The 13,141-nt window shown below is 49.6% G+C and overlaps 5 protein-coding genes across 5 annotated transcripts; 2 read left to right on the top strand and 3 right to left on the bottom strand.

The window, feature by feature from the left end:
• Positions 1 to 235: 235 nt before the first annotated feature.
• rpp1 (ribosomal protein P1) lies at positions 236 to 1,323 on the bottom strand. The gene is made up of 4 exons (XM_040898061.1): positions 1,185 to 1,323; positions 880 to 957; positions 628 to 763; positions 236 to 546 (listed from the first exon to the last, which is right to left on the bottom strand). Exons 1-4 carry the CDS (start codon positions 1,251 to 1,253, stop codon positions 500 to 502), a joined length of 330 nt encoding a protein of 109 aa, XP_040748532.1. The 5' UTR covers positions 1,254 to 1,323; the 3' UTR covers positions 236 to 499.
• A 419-nt stretch (positions 1,324 to 1,742) lies between these two features.
• On the top strand, positions 1,743 to 3,658 carry P175DRAFT_0541333 (uncharacterized protein; the record flags this gene model as incomplete). The annotated part of the gene is made up of 8 exons (XM_040900350.1): positions 1,743 to 1,962; positions 2,030 to 2,111; positions 2,176 to 2,200; positions 2,259 to 2,537; positions 2,597 to 2,763; positions 2,820 to 3,033; positions 3,093 to 3,278; positions 3,335 to 3,658. 8 exons carry the CDS (start codon positions 1,743 to 1,745, stop codon positions 3,482 to 3,484), a joined length of 1,323 nt encoding a protein of 440 aa, XP_040748531.1. The 3' UTR covers positions 3,485 to 3,658.
• Positions 3,659 to 3,834: 176 nt separating this feature from the next.
• On the bottom strand, positions 3,835 to 8,424 carry P175DRAFT_0116435 (nuclear import receptor PSE1). Its single transcript, XM_040892367.1, has 6 exons — positions 7,854 to 8,424; positions 7,474 to 7,696; positions 7,215 to 7,390; positions 6,715 to 7,146; positions 4,589 to 6,654; positions 3,835 to 4,530 (listed from the first exon to the last, which is right to left on the bottom strand). Exons 1-6 carry the CDS (start codon positions 8,034 to 8,036, stop codon positions 4,323 to 4,325), a joined length of 3,288 nt encoding a protein of 1,095 aa, XP_040748530.1. The 5' UTR covers positions 8,037 to 8,424; the 3' UTR covers positions 3,835 to 4,322.
• A 388-nt stretch (positions 8,425 to 8,812) lies between these two features.
• On the bottom strand, positions 8,813 to 11,044 carry P175DRAFT_0447002 (CBS and PB1 domain protein; the record flags this gene model as incomplete). Its single annotated transcript, XM_040894377.1, has 4 exons — positions 8,813 to 9,622; positions 9,679 to 9,773; positions 9,834 to 10,707; positions 10,826 to 11,044. The coding sequence occupies 4 exons, from the start codon at positions 11,042 to 11,044 to the stop codon at positions 8,813 to 8,815; spliced, it is 1,998 nt and encodes a 665-aa protein (XP_040748529.1).
• Positions 11,045 to 11,551: 507 nt separating this feature from the next.
• On the top strand, positions 11,552 to 12,775 carry P175DRAFT_0561190 (40S ribosomal eS26 domain-containing protein; the record flags this gene model as incomplete). Its single annotated transcript, XM_040901030.1, has 6 exons — positions 11,552 to 11,602; positions 11,716 to 11,800; positions 11,871 to 11,907; positions 12,134 to 12,261; positions 12,490 to 12,592; positions 12,670 to 12,775. 6 exons carry the CDS (start codon positions 11,552 to 11,554, stop codon positions 12,773 to 12,775), a joined length of 510 nt encoding a protein of 169 aa, XP_040748528.1.
• Positions 12,776 to 13,141: the final 366 nt, after the last annotated feature.

The following is a 13,141-nucleotide window of genomic DNA, read 5'->3' as shown; positions in this document are numbered from 1 at the left end:
TTTTTTTATCCTACGCAAATTCGCAGATAAGAAATTATGAGGGAGATCATTGCAGACGGAAACCTTTTGTTCATGGTCGCATGACAGACATCGCATAAGAGCTGGGCACCTAAGCTCCAAAAAAAAAATATAAAAGTAGCTGATCAACATATATCAGATAGAAATCCGAAGACGGCCAAACAGACTTCGCCTTCGGGCTACCATACAAATGCTGCCTGTCCATTCATCATTATGTTCCCAACAGCCGAAATCCTAGCGTCATTCGGTCCAGTACCTCTGCCACGACGGAGTCCATCATGCAAGCACAGCGCCCAGTCCCATCGGATGTCCTTGTCCGTAGATTTTTCTTTTTTGCTTTTTCCCTTTTTTGGTCTTCGTGCGGGTTGTATAGTATCGGGTACAAAGAGATATGAGGGGTTGATAAAAACGAGGTAGTAAAGAAACGAGGTCGAGGAAAAGACAAAAGGAAAAATAAACGGGAAGCCCGGGGGAAAGACGCTTAGTCGAAGAGACCGAAGCCCATGTCCTCGTCGGACTCCTCCTTCTCTGTAGGAAGGTGTTAGTATCCAGATCCGAGTTGTTCCCTCCAGGGGAAATAGATATGATATCGAAATGATGTGTCCTTACCTTCTTCCTTCTCCTCAGCGGGGGCAGCAGCCTCACCACCAGCGGCGGCGGCAGCACCACCAACGGCAGCGGGAGCGGCAGCACCAGCGGAGCCAACGTTGGTCAGGAGGTCCTTGATGTCCTTGCCCTCGAGAGCCTATAGAAATGAAAAAAAAAAAAAAAATTCAATCGTAAGCGAATTTGAACCCATAGATTTTATATCCCGATCGATTCAATCGAGTCGGCACGGTGCAACAGACGCAGGGTATTTACCTTGGCGAAGATGGAAGTCCAGATGGGCTCGACATCCTGAACCTTAGCGGCAGTCAGGAGAGTCTGGAGCTTGTCGGCCTGTAAAATCCCAAGAACAATCAATCAGCCCAGTTCATCCAATTTTGATGTGTCTTTGCAGTTCGCATTCCTCTGTCGTTCTCCTTTGGCGCCTTTTCTTTTTTTTCTTCTCATTTTATTTCCGGACGTCACTGGCGACAAATTCTGATCCTCCTAACAATCCTTCCACGATCCCCACGGAGGGGCGGGAGAGAACGGGGGGTTCAAGCAACGAGGTGAATACATACGGTGATCTCAATGCCCTCATCGGCAAGGATGAGGGAGGCGTAGGAGCAGGCGAGCTCAGCGGTAGACATTGTGATTGAGGTTGTCGTGGGACTGGACAAGAGTCTCGAGAGGGATGGGAGGGGGGATAAGAAGGAAAAGGACGGGAAGACCTTTTTTTTTTAACGACAGGCTGTGAAGAAGTCGGACGGAGAGCAACGAACAGCCAGACCCAACGCGGAAATTGTGTGTTTGGCGGCCGAGCAAAAGCCCTCGCTTAGGGCTGACCCCTTTAGGCTTAGCGCCAACGACTCCAGTCCCGTGACCACTGCGATCCCCGTGACCCGGCCCTAGTCCGGAGTAGGAAAGGGCGACATCATAGGTCATGCCGGAATCGATCCATACTGTACATGAAAGTACTGTAGGTAGAGTAACACTATCTGAACAGTTGGGAGCAAATCGCTGGATCGTCGCTGCATTTGCCCGTGCTTTTCTTGCGTGTATTTCACATTTCCGGTATCCTATTTGTAACTTGATCCCCTTTGATTTCGCTCTCATTTCCTCCGACCTTTCCAGGCGTGATGGATTCCCCCGCCATCTTCACCCCACTTGATCCGAGGGAACAGCCGATCCTCGAAGCAGTACTTCGGATTCGTGATGCTCTTCTACTTCTGAAACAAGACAAGTCTTCTTATATTAGATCCCGTGATGTTCTCCCGCTGTATGAAGAGGTGATCGCGGAAGTAGAGAAGCTCAATGCGATCCGGAAGGAACAAGACCGTCGTCTGGCACATACCCGATGTGAGCACTATCATCAGCGTCAATCAAATAAATCATCGCTCTCTGACCATTGCTGTTCTCATTCTAGTGGACTACATCTTGGCCGACTGTTTCCAATTGATCTCGTTGCTCTTTTTGACGGTTGGCCGGAACAATGAAGCCCCCGCCGTGTGAGTGCTTTACCATCAGCGGCCTCGGACTATACTAACCTTGGACCTTTTTATCATCCCATAGTTATTCACTCGCAGCCACAGTTCAGGTATTCCCCGTTCGAGCTTGCTTTTCCAGTGGATCCGATAATGCTAACTCCCCTCCAGCGGCTTCTCGACCACCTAGAAGAGGCCGGTTTTTATAGTGCCAAAGATCTCAGCTCGATCACCAAGACCCTTGTCGATATGCGTGTAACCCTAGACCGTGGCCGCAATACCCATTCTCCGGCGTTACTCACACTCCTGGAGAGCCGTTTGGATAAGTGCCAGCTCAAACTAGAGAAGTTACAGAGTTACCTCACCCGCTTGAGCCCTGAACTTGCATCCACACACGAAACACTGGTATCGATTCTTCGGTCCACCTCGGCCGTCAATACTCGTTCAAAGGTTCGTTGGCTATCTTCGTTTTCAAGGGAATATCGGAGTTAACTAAATCTGGGTTGTAGTTCTCCGCCGCGGAGGTCAACGGACTTCGGAATCAATTGAAGAAAATTGAAGGCACGATGAAGGATGACAACTTTGTTGACGCTAATGGGACGCCGCTTGCCGGTCAGGATGACGTGAAATCGTTGAAGCACCGATGCTGGCGATGGACTGACCTAGTTTTGGAACGGTTTGTATCCTGTGTGCCAAAGTCGCTTTCGCATGACCTCGCTGACCGATGAGTAGGGAGGGTAAAATCGACGAGAGATTCCAGGAACAATATGAGCGATTGTTAGACATTCGCAACCAACTAGATCGTCTCTCAGTGACGCAAGCATGGTCACTTCGCGAGACAGACTTATTTGGATACCAGCGCCAGCTCGATCGGATTGATGAGGCTCGCGTTAATGGCAATTTCGTCGATGCTGAAGGAAAACCCGCCGATCTTCATGCCCAAAGGGTAGGCACTGATACAAATACCCAGCTTATTTAGTCTTGCGCTGACCATGACATTATTAGACTCTCTTATACTTGATTCGTAGGAGTTATGCATATATTTATGCTCTTCTCATTTCTTCGGAGCCCGTTTCAGAGGCACTCTTGCCAGTATATAACCAGCTGCAAACACTTCGACGCTGTCTATTAGAAGTAAAAGAGTCTGGCGGTGTGTCCAACGCACGCGAACTCTACCCATATAGCATGAAGGTAAGCTCTACATGGTAGAAACACGGATACATCTATCTCGCTAACACAAAGAGCAGCTCAACTCGATTGACAATATGCGAGTAGACGGAAAGTTCTATGTTGGCAACGACATCCCTGAAGGACAAGGCGGAGTAAATTCTTTGCTGGCGGAATGCTATGATATGGTCTGGGAGCTGCGGGCGGCGGTAGCAGACGACAAGGAGTAAGGGGCGCTCTGTCGTGTCGATCCTTTTATTCCCTTTTCTCTCTTTTTTCTCTTCGCCCATGTATGAATCAATTGGGAATGGGAGGCTTGCAGTAGGTTTGAATTTTTTTTCTCTTTCTTTCTTTCTTTCTTTCTTTTCTTTTCTCTTCTATGAGGGCGTTGAAATGGGTGCAACAACAACAATAATTTCAACCTGGTTTTTAACCCCTTTAATTAATAGGTACATGTTAACTACGAGTTATAAGTTATGAGTAAGTAGGTATTGTGGAGTCAGTCCATACATCATCATACATGGCTTTTATATGTCTCAATTCGATTGTTTTTTTTTTTTTTTCTAACACCACTTGGACCACCTAGGAAGTTCGAAATACCTTCCAAAATCGTATATGATGATACATGTTCGGCTGTCGAGTTCTAGTATCTGGAGGTTCTCCAAGGTTACTACGACACATACCTTAGGTGGTAGAGTGGCGCCCATCAGATCAGGTACTTCATGGGTGACCAAGAAGGTACAGTAATTTCATGTTAACTAAATGCCAGGTTCCATAATAGACTACCTACCTATCTACCGACCTACCTATTGACTCCAGCCTCAGCTCAAGCTCCATGAATCAGCCGACATACCAGAACTCAAAACGAAGAAAAGTGACGAGAGACATGCGAAGGGGAAAGCACAGGAAGGGAAGAAAAACAAGAAGCAAAATGATCAATAATTGAAGTATCCGACACATCCATTCATTGTCTAGATAGTATAAGAGTAATATTGGAAGAAAATAGGAAGAAGAGAAGAAAAAGAAAGAGACTCATTTAACGAAATCATTCACATCAAGTAGAGGTAATTACTGGAAGTAACTGCGCACAGCTGCCTGGTTCTCTGGACTCACACCAGCTAAGATCTGGTCTGCATTCAACCCTGTTGCCGCCACAAGTGCCTTGGCTGAGTTGGCTACTCGACCGGCCGTCTGGCCCTGAAGGGTCTCGGCTTCCAACGCTTGTACGATGTATCCAAAAACTTTGTCTGCATTTGACATGACCACAGGGTTTTGTCTGATATTATTAGTAAGTGACGTGGAGCGAAAATAAGGGGGAGGGAGATAAAACATACTGGTCAATCAATTGAGCCAGGAAAGAGTATGCGTACGGAGCTGCCTCCTCATCGTAGGTAATTGGAAGTGTGGAGATCCAGTTACCTGCCATCTCGGCTGCGTTAGATACCTTGCTAGCGTTGTAGTGTAAGATCTTAGCAATACTAGCCGAGGCATTCTCAGTTGCAAATACATGCTCCTCTGTGCGCGATTGGCTGAACTGTGTAACTTGAAACAGACTCGGTAGACTAGCCGCCACAAAGTCGCTCCAGGCTGCGCCACCCTTCTGGGCGGCCACTCCCACACCGTAAGCGGCCGCCTGGCGGTTGGCCGCATTGGCATCCTGCAGTCCGGCTGCCAATGGCTGCATGATGTGGTCCTTGTATCGCCATGAATCCGGTCCGCAAAACTCCAGCACGTCGTCCATAATGCACAGTGCCCATTGTCGCTGGGTTGGGTCCTCGCTCTTGATGAATGCATCGTAGAATGGCATTAGCTGCTCCCACGAGGGAAGGAATGTTGTGCCCTGGTTCTTGAAAATGGTGTGGAACGCCTTGTTCATATCACTGAGAAGGTTCTGGTCATCCTCGATAGCGTACTCGTAGTCTGGGTTCTCCTCCTCGGCATCGTCTGCGTCTGCTCGCTCTTCGGCGCGCGCCTGCACGCGGACCTGGTAGTCTTCCAATGTCGACTTGGCCGACTGAATGAACGCCTGCATGTGCTGTGGTCCCAGGCAGTTCTTGCCGACAACTTCAACCGACTCGTAGAAGCACTGATACATCTCCGCCAGGGTATCCACGGTGGGCTCTGCGCTGAGAACCTCGATGATCTTCTCTGCAACCTTAGACCACATTCCAACGAAGCCAGCGGACTGTTCTCCGTGAGCTTTGCGGTAAGAATTCAGGAGCTGGGGGATCAGCTTGGCCGAGGACACCCGCACAGGGTCGTGGAAGAAGAAGGCTAAGCCTGGAACAGCAATCTTCTCCATCGTCTCCAACACGTATGGCTCGAAGGATGCCTCCAGAATTTGAGCGTAAATTGTGATAAGCTCAATGGCCGTGTTCTTGTCCTCTAGTGCGCTGGTCTTGATACCAATAATCTTGCCCTTCAGCGGCACCAGCTCCCAGCCCTCGTCCTGCTCCACCTGGTCGATCTGGTCCTCATCGTCGAGCAGCTGGATATCAGCCTTGGCGGCAGCTACAGCTAGCAGTGGTGGCATAACTCCTGGCAAGTAAGGAACGAAGTCCTGGCCGAGGACACGGCACATACGGCCCCAGCAGTGAAGCAAGTATTGAGACTGTGGGTCATCCGCATCGACAATATTCTGCTGAATGTTGCCTAGCAGCTGGACCAGGTTGAGTGCATCCTGTCCCATCTTGGCCTTACCAACAGCGAGCGCAATCAGAGTAGCGCACTCCATTGCCTTGGCACGTAGAAGGCGGTATTCCTTGGACTGTTCCTCCTTCAACACATTGAAAAGCAAAGGCATCAGAGTCGAATAGTATTCTTCAAAAGCATTCTCTGCGGAGTCAGCGATGGTGGCAATGGTGGACAAAGCCTGTTCCTGCACATAACGCTTGGGGCTACGGAGGAGCTGCAGCAGGTGTCGGAGAAGGTCAGCCAAATAGGGCTCAAGAATCTTCCTCTCGGCCTCCTCGCAGAAGTTAACCAGGGCGGCAGCAGCGTGCGCCTGGACACGGGGTTCAACACTGTCAAGAACTGGGATGATGTTGCTAAGAACAACCTGGTGGTACTTCTCCTGCATGGTGCCTGCAAAGTCTGTGCTCATCTGACCCAAAGCATTGCAGCCAGCATAGCGGACACGAGGGTGAGGGTCCCGGAGAGCGGGAATAACAAGCTGCAGGACCTGGTCCAGTTCGCCAACCATCAAGTCGCGGCAGCCTTCAGAAATCGCCGAGATGGCCATGAGAGCCGCATGGCGGTCACGCCAGGCGGACGAAGACATCATGCGGGGGATCCATGCAAAGGTGGCAGGGAGCACGACCTGGCCTCCGAGCTTGTTGGCAAGACGGTCCATACACTGCTCTCCAGCAACGTGGTTGAGATCACTCTCTTCCAAGTCCAGCTATGAAACTAGTTAGTAACTAAATAATATACAGGGAAAAAAAAAAAATAGGGGACATACATCTTCGGAAGCATTCCACTCAGAGGCATCCTCATCGTCAACACCAATGTCGGTCATCAAGCTCAAGCACTGGGTCACCATCTCCTGTGTGAATTCAGGGTCTTTCTTGCACATGGCAGGGGCGTAATCAGCAAATGTGGCCATCAGTTCCAAAGCATTCTGTCTGACTTGATCACTGAGTTCCTTGTCGGCAATAACGCTAATGCTGAACTTCACCAGGTTGTTGAACAGGCTCTTGAACATCTTTGGAGAGATTTCCGCCAGCTCGATGAGGGCCAAGAAAGCGGCTGAAAGCTCGTCACTTTCAGAAGATTCCTTCAAGGGGGGCAAAATGTTGAGCAGGTCGGGCATAAGACCGAAGAACTTGGTCTGGGACTTCTTGGCGATGGAGCGGAAGAATGAAGCAAAAGCCTCCATGGCCGCAATGCGTACCTATAAGCCAGAAATTTAGAACTATCGTCTTACGCGGATTGCGGACGCTCATTGATCGGAAGACATACGGAAACTACATCATCCTTGAACCCCTTGCCAAAAACTCCAACAACGGCATCTTCATGAGGCTTCTCAATGATTCCGGGGGTTGTCGAGAAAATGCGGAAGGAGGCCTCCCGCAGACCAGCATCGGGAGACTGGCTAGCCTGGAATAGAACTCCCAGGAGTTCTGGCCATTGATCGCCTAAGAAGAAGGAAAAAAAAGAGATCAGTCGTTAGATCGTGGATCAAACCATCAACCATCTCTCTCAGAATGTGTGTGCGTACCATTATCGGTGTACTGTCTCGCAATCTCGGCAACTGCATCACCAATCTTCTTCCTGACATCAGTAGCGGATTCGTTGGTCAGGCAAGTGACCAGCTTTTGTCGAATAATCAACCTCTGTTCGCCGGTGAGAGTTGAGAAAAGCTCTTTGGCCTCATTTGTGGCGGGGTCCTTTCGTGTTTTAGTCGCGATTCTCCGGAATAGCACCGCGGCAAACGACCGTGTCTAGGAAGCAAGGCAAACAATCAGAATAAATAATAAGTCATTAGTTTTAAACAGATATCGGTGCAGATAATAATGAGTATTGTTTCATAATCCGTATCGACCGATCGGCCATTCGTTCCCTTGTCGTCCCAGACTCCCCGCCATTCCAAGCACTTACCCCTAGATCTTCGGCTCCCTCGATCTGCTCTGCCAGACCCATCAACAGGACATCCGGCCGATTTTGAATCCAATCATTATTCAGCTGCTCTTCCGCCTGGGTACGGACGGTGTTATCTGCGGTGCTCAGTGCGCGCAGCAACTGAGAGAGGGCGGAGTGGACTTCGGGAGGCAGCAGTGACATCTCGCCGGCTCTGCTTGACCTCAACAACCAAACCAAACCAAGGAGAAATTAATCAAATCGCGTTCCCAAATGGGAGTCCAAACGCGGGCTGAGCGTTGAACCCAAGTGGTAAGTGGGGGTGGTGGTTTTGGTTAAGGAGGATATTTTTTTTTCCTGTCAGGAAATTGTTTTGGTGGGGGGAGGCGGTGGGAAGTAGTGGTAGGAGTAGTAGGGAGAGCAAATTGCAGAGAAGACAAGAATCAAAATCCAGCTGTTGTTTCGAGGATTTAAGGATATTTACAGTTGATGAGCATCAGCACCTCAACCAGGCAAGAAAACTGAGGCGAAAGTGAATTAATTAATCACAAATGGAAGTTGCGAGGTGGATGACTGAGGCCGAAAACCCCCCATTTTTCAGGCATTATTGAAAATAGGCGCTAGTCCATAAGGAGAAGTACCCCTTGGCCTTAGGCGTACCTTCAGTATTACTAATCACCGCCTTACCTTCGGGCTAGTTACGTAGTATAGCCAACTATGTAGTTGCTCGAGTAGTCAATACAAATAGCAGGGGGGGGGGGAAAAGCCATGGCAAAAATGGATTAATATCGACCTAATAATCACAAGATGATGCAATTGCTAAACTGCGGTATCCGAACAAAAAAAAAAAAAATCAAAATTAGTAGTGCAGGGGCGGTAGAGAAAATGAGCAAGACGACCGGGAACAAAGAATAGTCGAAATGTCATAAATACACAAAGTCTAGTCGTCGTTTTATAGAAGTGTTGCGGTACTGTATCGGTTACCGCGAGGTGGCACGGCTGAGGATGAACACTCCAGCAATCACGGCAGCCAAGGTGACAATGGCACCGGGAAGCAGTAGTTCGTTGGGGACGCCTGCAATGAATTGTTCCTCGGGAGGGTGCGCTGGGTATGCCTGGTGTGTCCGGGGCTTAGCCACAATAGGCTCTTCCTCCAGCGATTCCTCAGTACCAGAAGGGATCTTTATCTCGACATGTTTAGGTGCAGGCTCCACGGGGGCAGGGACGGGAGTAATTGGAGGCTGGGTGGGGTCATGAACGCAAAGGTCGACCTTGTCCCTGCCAGCCTGTCGGGAAATAATGACTGCATCAGCAAGATCCTGATCCGTGGTAATCGACACAGTATCTCCTTCGTTATCAACATAGCTCAGCGCATAGCCGGTGTTGCTGAGGGTGCCGTCTTCAGAGGTGGCAGCACCGCCCACAGCCTCCACCTCGGGACCAAGCTTCGCAGTAACTTGAGCCACCAGCTCCGCAATGCCAGCAGTGGGGAGAACGTTGACTCTGTGCACACGACCACTAGGGGCCTTGAACTTGAAGGGAAACGGAACAGGCTCTTCTGGGTGGTATTCGGAATGCTCGTCTCCACCATGATGAGAGGCGGATTCATGAGGGAGCACGCTGTCCCGTGTGTCGAAGGTAGCCTTAGGGGACTCGGGGCTAACAACCGATCGATGTGGGGTATGGGGTTGGTGGCTGCCTGAAACCATCGAATCGGACTCATGGTCCATTGACAGCCAGAACTTGTTCCATGCTGGGCCTTCAGCATCATGCGTCTGCATAGAGTTGATCTGAAGATTTCACTTAGAGAATTTCTTGCGTGCAGAGAAAAGCTTTGAATACGAACCTGCTCCAGAGTGGCATATGTGAGTTTAAGGACATCCACCATTCCAACGATTTCGCCTCCTTCGTTCATCACAGGCAAGTTTAGGTAGTGCCCATCTACGAGCTCAAGCAATTAGTAGCCATCCTCGATATTCAAACGGAAGGATAAATACTAACCATGCATCTTCCGGAGAGCAGCTTGGATGCTCATGTCAGAAGGGGCGAAGTCAGGGTGAGGGGTCATCACTCGGACTACACTGCAAGTCGCAGGATCAAGGCCTGGGGCAATGACACGGAGAACAATATCCTTGCTAGTAAAGATACCCGTGATAGATCCCTGGTCCTGCACCAGCAAAGCAGTAGTATGGTTTTCCTTCATCATTGAAGCAGCTTCCTTAACAGTGGTCCTCACGGACACGGTTGTCGGAGGCAGGCCGTCGAGGACAGTCTCGAGTGTAGGACCAGACATCTTTTGGCGAAGAGCCTCCACATACTGAATGACCTGCTGGGGCTGGGTAGAACCGAGTTCCGATTGAACACCTTCCAATGCATCGTACAGCTTGCGGGAGGAACTGTAGGCACGCTCCAGCTTTTCCATAGCATCGTAGAAGCACTTTGTAATGTCGAGCACACCCGAAATATCCTGGTTCTCGTCCATAACGGGCAAGTGGCGGAATCCCTTCCGTACCATAAGATCGAGGGCATCTGTAGCGCTGGTGTCTGTCCTTGCACACAGGGGGTTCTTCGTCATGATCTCCGCCACTGTAATGTCGCGAGCCTTGAGGCCTGCTCCCACTACCCGAAACGCTAGATCTTTAGCGGTGAAGATTCCGGAAATCCGATCATCGTCGTCCGTCACCAAAACACAGTCTTCCCTCTTTGCTGCCATCAATTGGGCGGCCTCCGCAATGGTGGTAGATGGTTTGATCTGGAGAGCGGTACTGGGTTTCAATGCAAGGACTGTACCCGGAGGAGCCTTGCGGGCACGGCTTGCCCTTGTCGGATGGTGTCTCTTCTTGTTGAGGTCTGCCTCCAACTTTCGGCGGATAGCCTGGGTTCATAGCGGATTAGAAACGAATCGCATAGGGATAGAAGATGACCATTATTCGATTGGTTCATCCTTCTTCCCTTCCCCCCCTTTCCTGCCGGAGGCTTGGGGAAGGTCATACCTCATCTCGCTTGGACTGGTTCTGCCTCTGTCGGCTGCTGGCGGCACTCATTGTGGAACTACCGATATCGCTGCTGGGGGTCTGAGGTGTGACGGTTGAGGAATTATCTGGCCGCGGACGTGGAATATGGGATGTCGAGCTGTTCTCAAAGTCAGGCAATTTGCCTCGTCCGACAGTCTTGTAACCGGTGGTGCCCTTAAAGGCTGGATTCGACGACATTTCCCGGGTACCTTGATTAGGCGGGCGGGGTTTAAGGGATGGAATTTCGCAAAGGAAGACCAAGAAAAGGGATGAAGGATGGAGATGGGGCGGAGGAGGATTTGAAGATCGAGGGGACTCGAATCACAAAAAAAGAAAAGAAAAGAAAAAAAGGAAACTACTGTGTAGTTGGAGAGACAAAAGATGATGCGGCAAACAGGGGGGGAGATTTCCCAAGAGGTTTTAGTCCGGTCGACTATTTGTCGCTCGTTGTCTATTCTGGGGCTTTTGGTTTATTCACGGACACAGTTCTCTGTACAGCAGAGAGCTATAAGAAAGTACCTAAGATCATATACTGCAAGTCATTACAGAATATCACGGAGTTCTACCCATCGCTCTATAATTACACTTGCTATTCATATTGTATGATCGCGCAATGACCGTGGCCTGACATCTCCAGCAAAGTAAACAAAACCAGGCGTATTGACGTACAGTACTGCGTAATGAGGTAATAAACAGGTGGAAATCATGTGCTGGCATAGCCTTACGCTAGTCCTCTTTGGAACTGTGGTTCGGCACGTGAGCACATCAAAAGGGGTGCCTGATTCTTGAGGTATATATAGTACTGTAGACCCATTTTGCCTGAGGCATCTGTGCAAGATCCCGTGACCCAGACTCGCTTAAGGGTATAGGGCTTCCACACACACCGACATATCCTCATCCCGAAGAGAGTCTCTGGAGACTGGAGCCATATCGACAACCAACCCCGACAGCCAAGTACGCAACAACCTTTCCCTTTCAACCCCCAACCTTCCTGTCCCTTCAGTCTCTGACTTTACATCTCCAGAACAATCCGTCAAGATGGTCAAGAAGAGGGCGAACAAGTAAGACCGCACCCTTTCCCTACCACTTCGATTTTGCACTCTATATATACACACACACCTCTCCGACTTGAAATGTGACGCCGATGGAAAATCCGCCCTGGAGAGAACTCCCGGTTTTCTTCTCTGAGTGTCATGTCACAAGGATCGCAATGTTGAGGATAAAGAGGACAAACTCAAGATGGAAATTTGGAAATCACGAAAGATCTATAGACTAACGAATTTACAGCGGTCGTAACAAGAACGGCCGCGGCCACGTCAAGCCCGTGCGCTGCTCCAACTGCGCTCGCTGCACTCCCAAGGACAAGGCCATCAAGAGATTCACCATCCGCAACATGGTTGAGTCCGCTGCCATCCGTACGTTCGACTATTTCTGACCCCGCAATTGAATGAATTGAAAAGTCCCGATCCGTCGCGCACACTGCCCTACCGTGCCCTATCGAATGAAATGGAACTAGCATCGTCCTAATTGGAATTTGACTGTGGCAACGTCGGTCGCCAGCAGCGATAACGCGCGGATCGGAGATTCTCTATACGTTTTGGAAAGAACAATCGACGCTGACTCGATTCTGTTTCACTCTCTAGGTGATATCTCTGACGCCTCCGTCTTCACTGACTACGCCGTCCCCAAGATGTACCTCAAGCTGCAGTACTGCGTCTCCTGCGCTATCCACGGCAAGATCGTTCGGTACGCTCCTCTTAACACCTCGATCAACCTTGTAACGACTCTAGTATGAATCCAAACTGACGGGTTTTATCCTATAGTGTCCGCTCCCGGGAAGGCCGCCGCAACCGTGCTCCTCCCCCTCGCATCAGGTACAACAAGGATGGCAAGAAGCTGAGCCCCCCTCAGGCCGCTAAGGCTATGTAAGGAAGATCAGAAAAGAAAATGGAATTAGTTTAAAAGGCATTGAATGTTACTTTTCCTCTTTTTTTTTTTTTGGTGGACAGACTTTCTTACGGAATGAATGGGTTTCACTTTCGGGGTTGAATGGCATAATTGGTCTCGAGGCAAGAGGCAACATAAAACAATACCAAAAATGAATTAAAGAATATCATGAACCTGTTGTCTCTACATATGGGCATAGAAACCATCATCCTACCTGTAGGAATTACTTACAGCCCTTTTTGACAGCTGATTGGTAGATGTGTGACGGCTTTCTAGGTATATACTGGCTCTCGACATTCAACCTGAAGCGTTGGAAACTCGCTTCATTTGTTTTATCGTCCTCCGAAT

The sequence above is a fragment of the Aspergillus ochraceoroseus genome (genome assembly GCF_002846915.1).
Source record: "Aspergillus ochraceoroseus IBT 24754 chromosome Unknown P175scaffold_12, whole genome shotgun sequence".
Lineage (NCBI taxonomy): Eukaryota > Fungi > Ascomycota > Eurotiomycetes > Eurotiales > Aspergillaceae > Aspergillus > Aspergillus ochraceoroseus.
Note: the sequence above shows the minus strand (reverse complement) of the source record. Positions and strands in the feature narration are given on the sequence as shown.

Coding starts and splice junctions, on each gene's coding strand:
- rpp1 (XM_040898061.1), bottom strand. CDS start 1,253: ATGTCTACCGCTGAGCTCGCCTGCTCCTACGCCTCCCTCATCCTTGCC. Junction 764..879: donor GGACTTCCATCTTCGCCAAG/GTAAATACCCTG, acceptor TCATTTCTATAG/GCTCTCGAGGGCAAGGACAT. Junction 547..627: donor CGCTGAGGAGAAGGAAGAAG/GTAAGGACACAT, acceptor ACCTTCCTACAG/AGAAGGAGGAGTCCGACGAG.
- P175DRAFT_0116435 (XM_040892367.1), bottom strand. CDS start 8,036: ATGTCACTGCTGCCTCCCGAAGTCCACTCCGCCCTCTCTCAGTTGCTG. Junction 7,147..7,214: donor TCAAGGATGATGTAGTTTCC/GTATGTCTTCCG, acceptor TCTGGCTTATAG/GTACGCATTGCGGCCATGGA. Junction 6,655..6,714: donor AGTGGAATGCTTCCGAAGAT/GTATGTCCCCTA, acceptor CTAGTTTCATAG/CTGGACTTGGAAGAGAGTGA.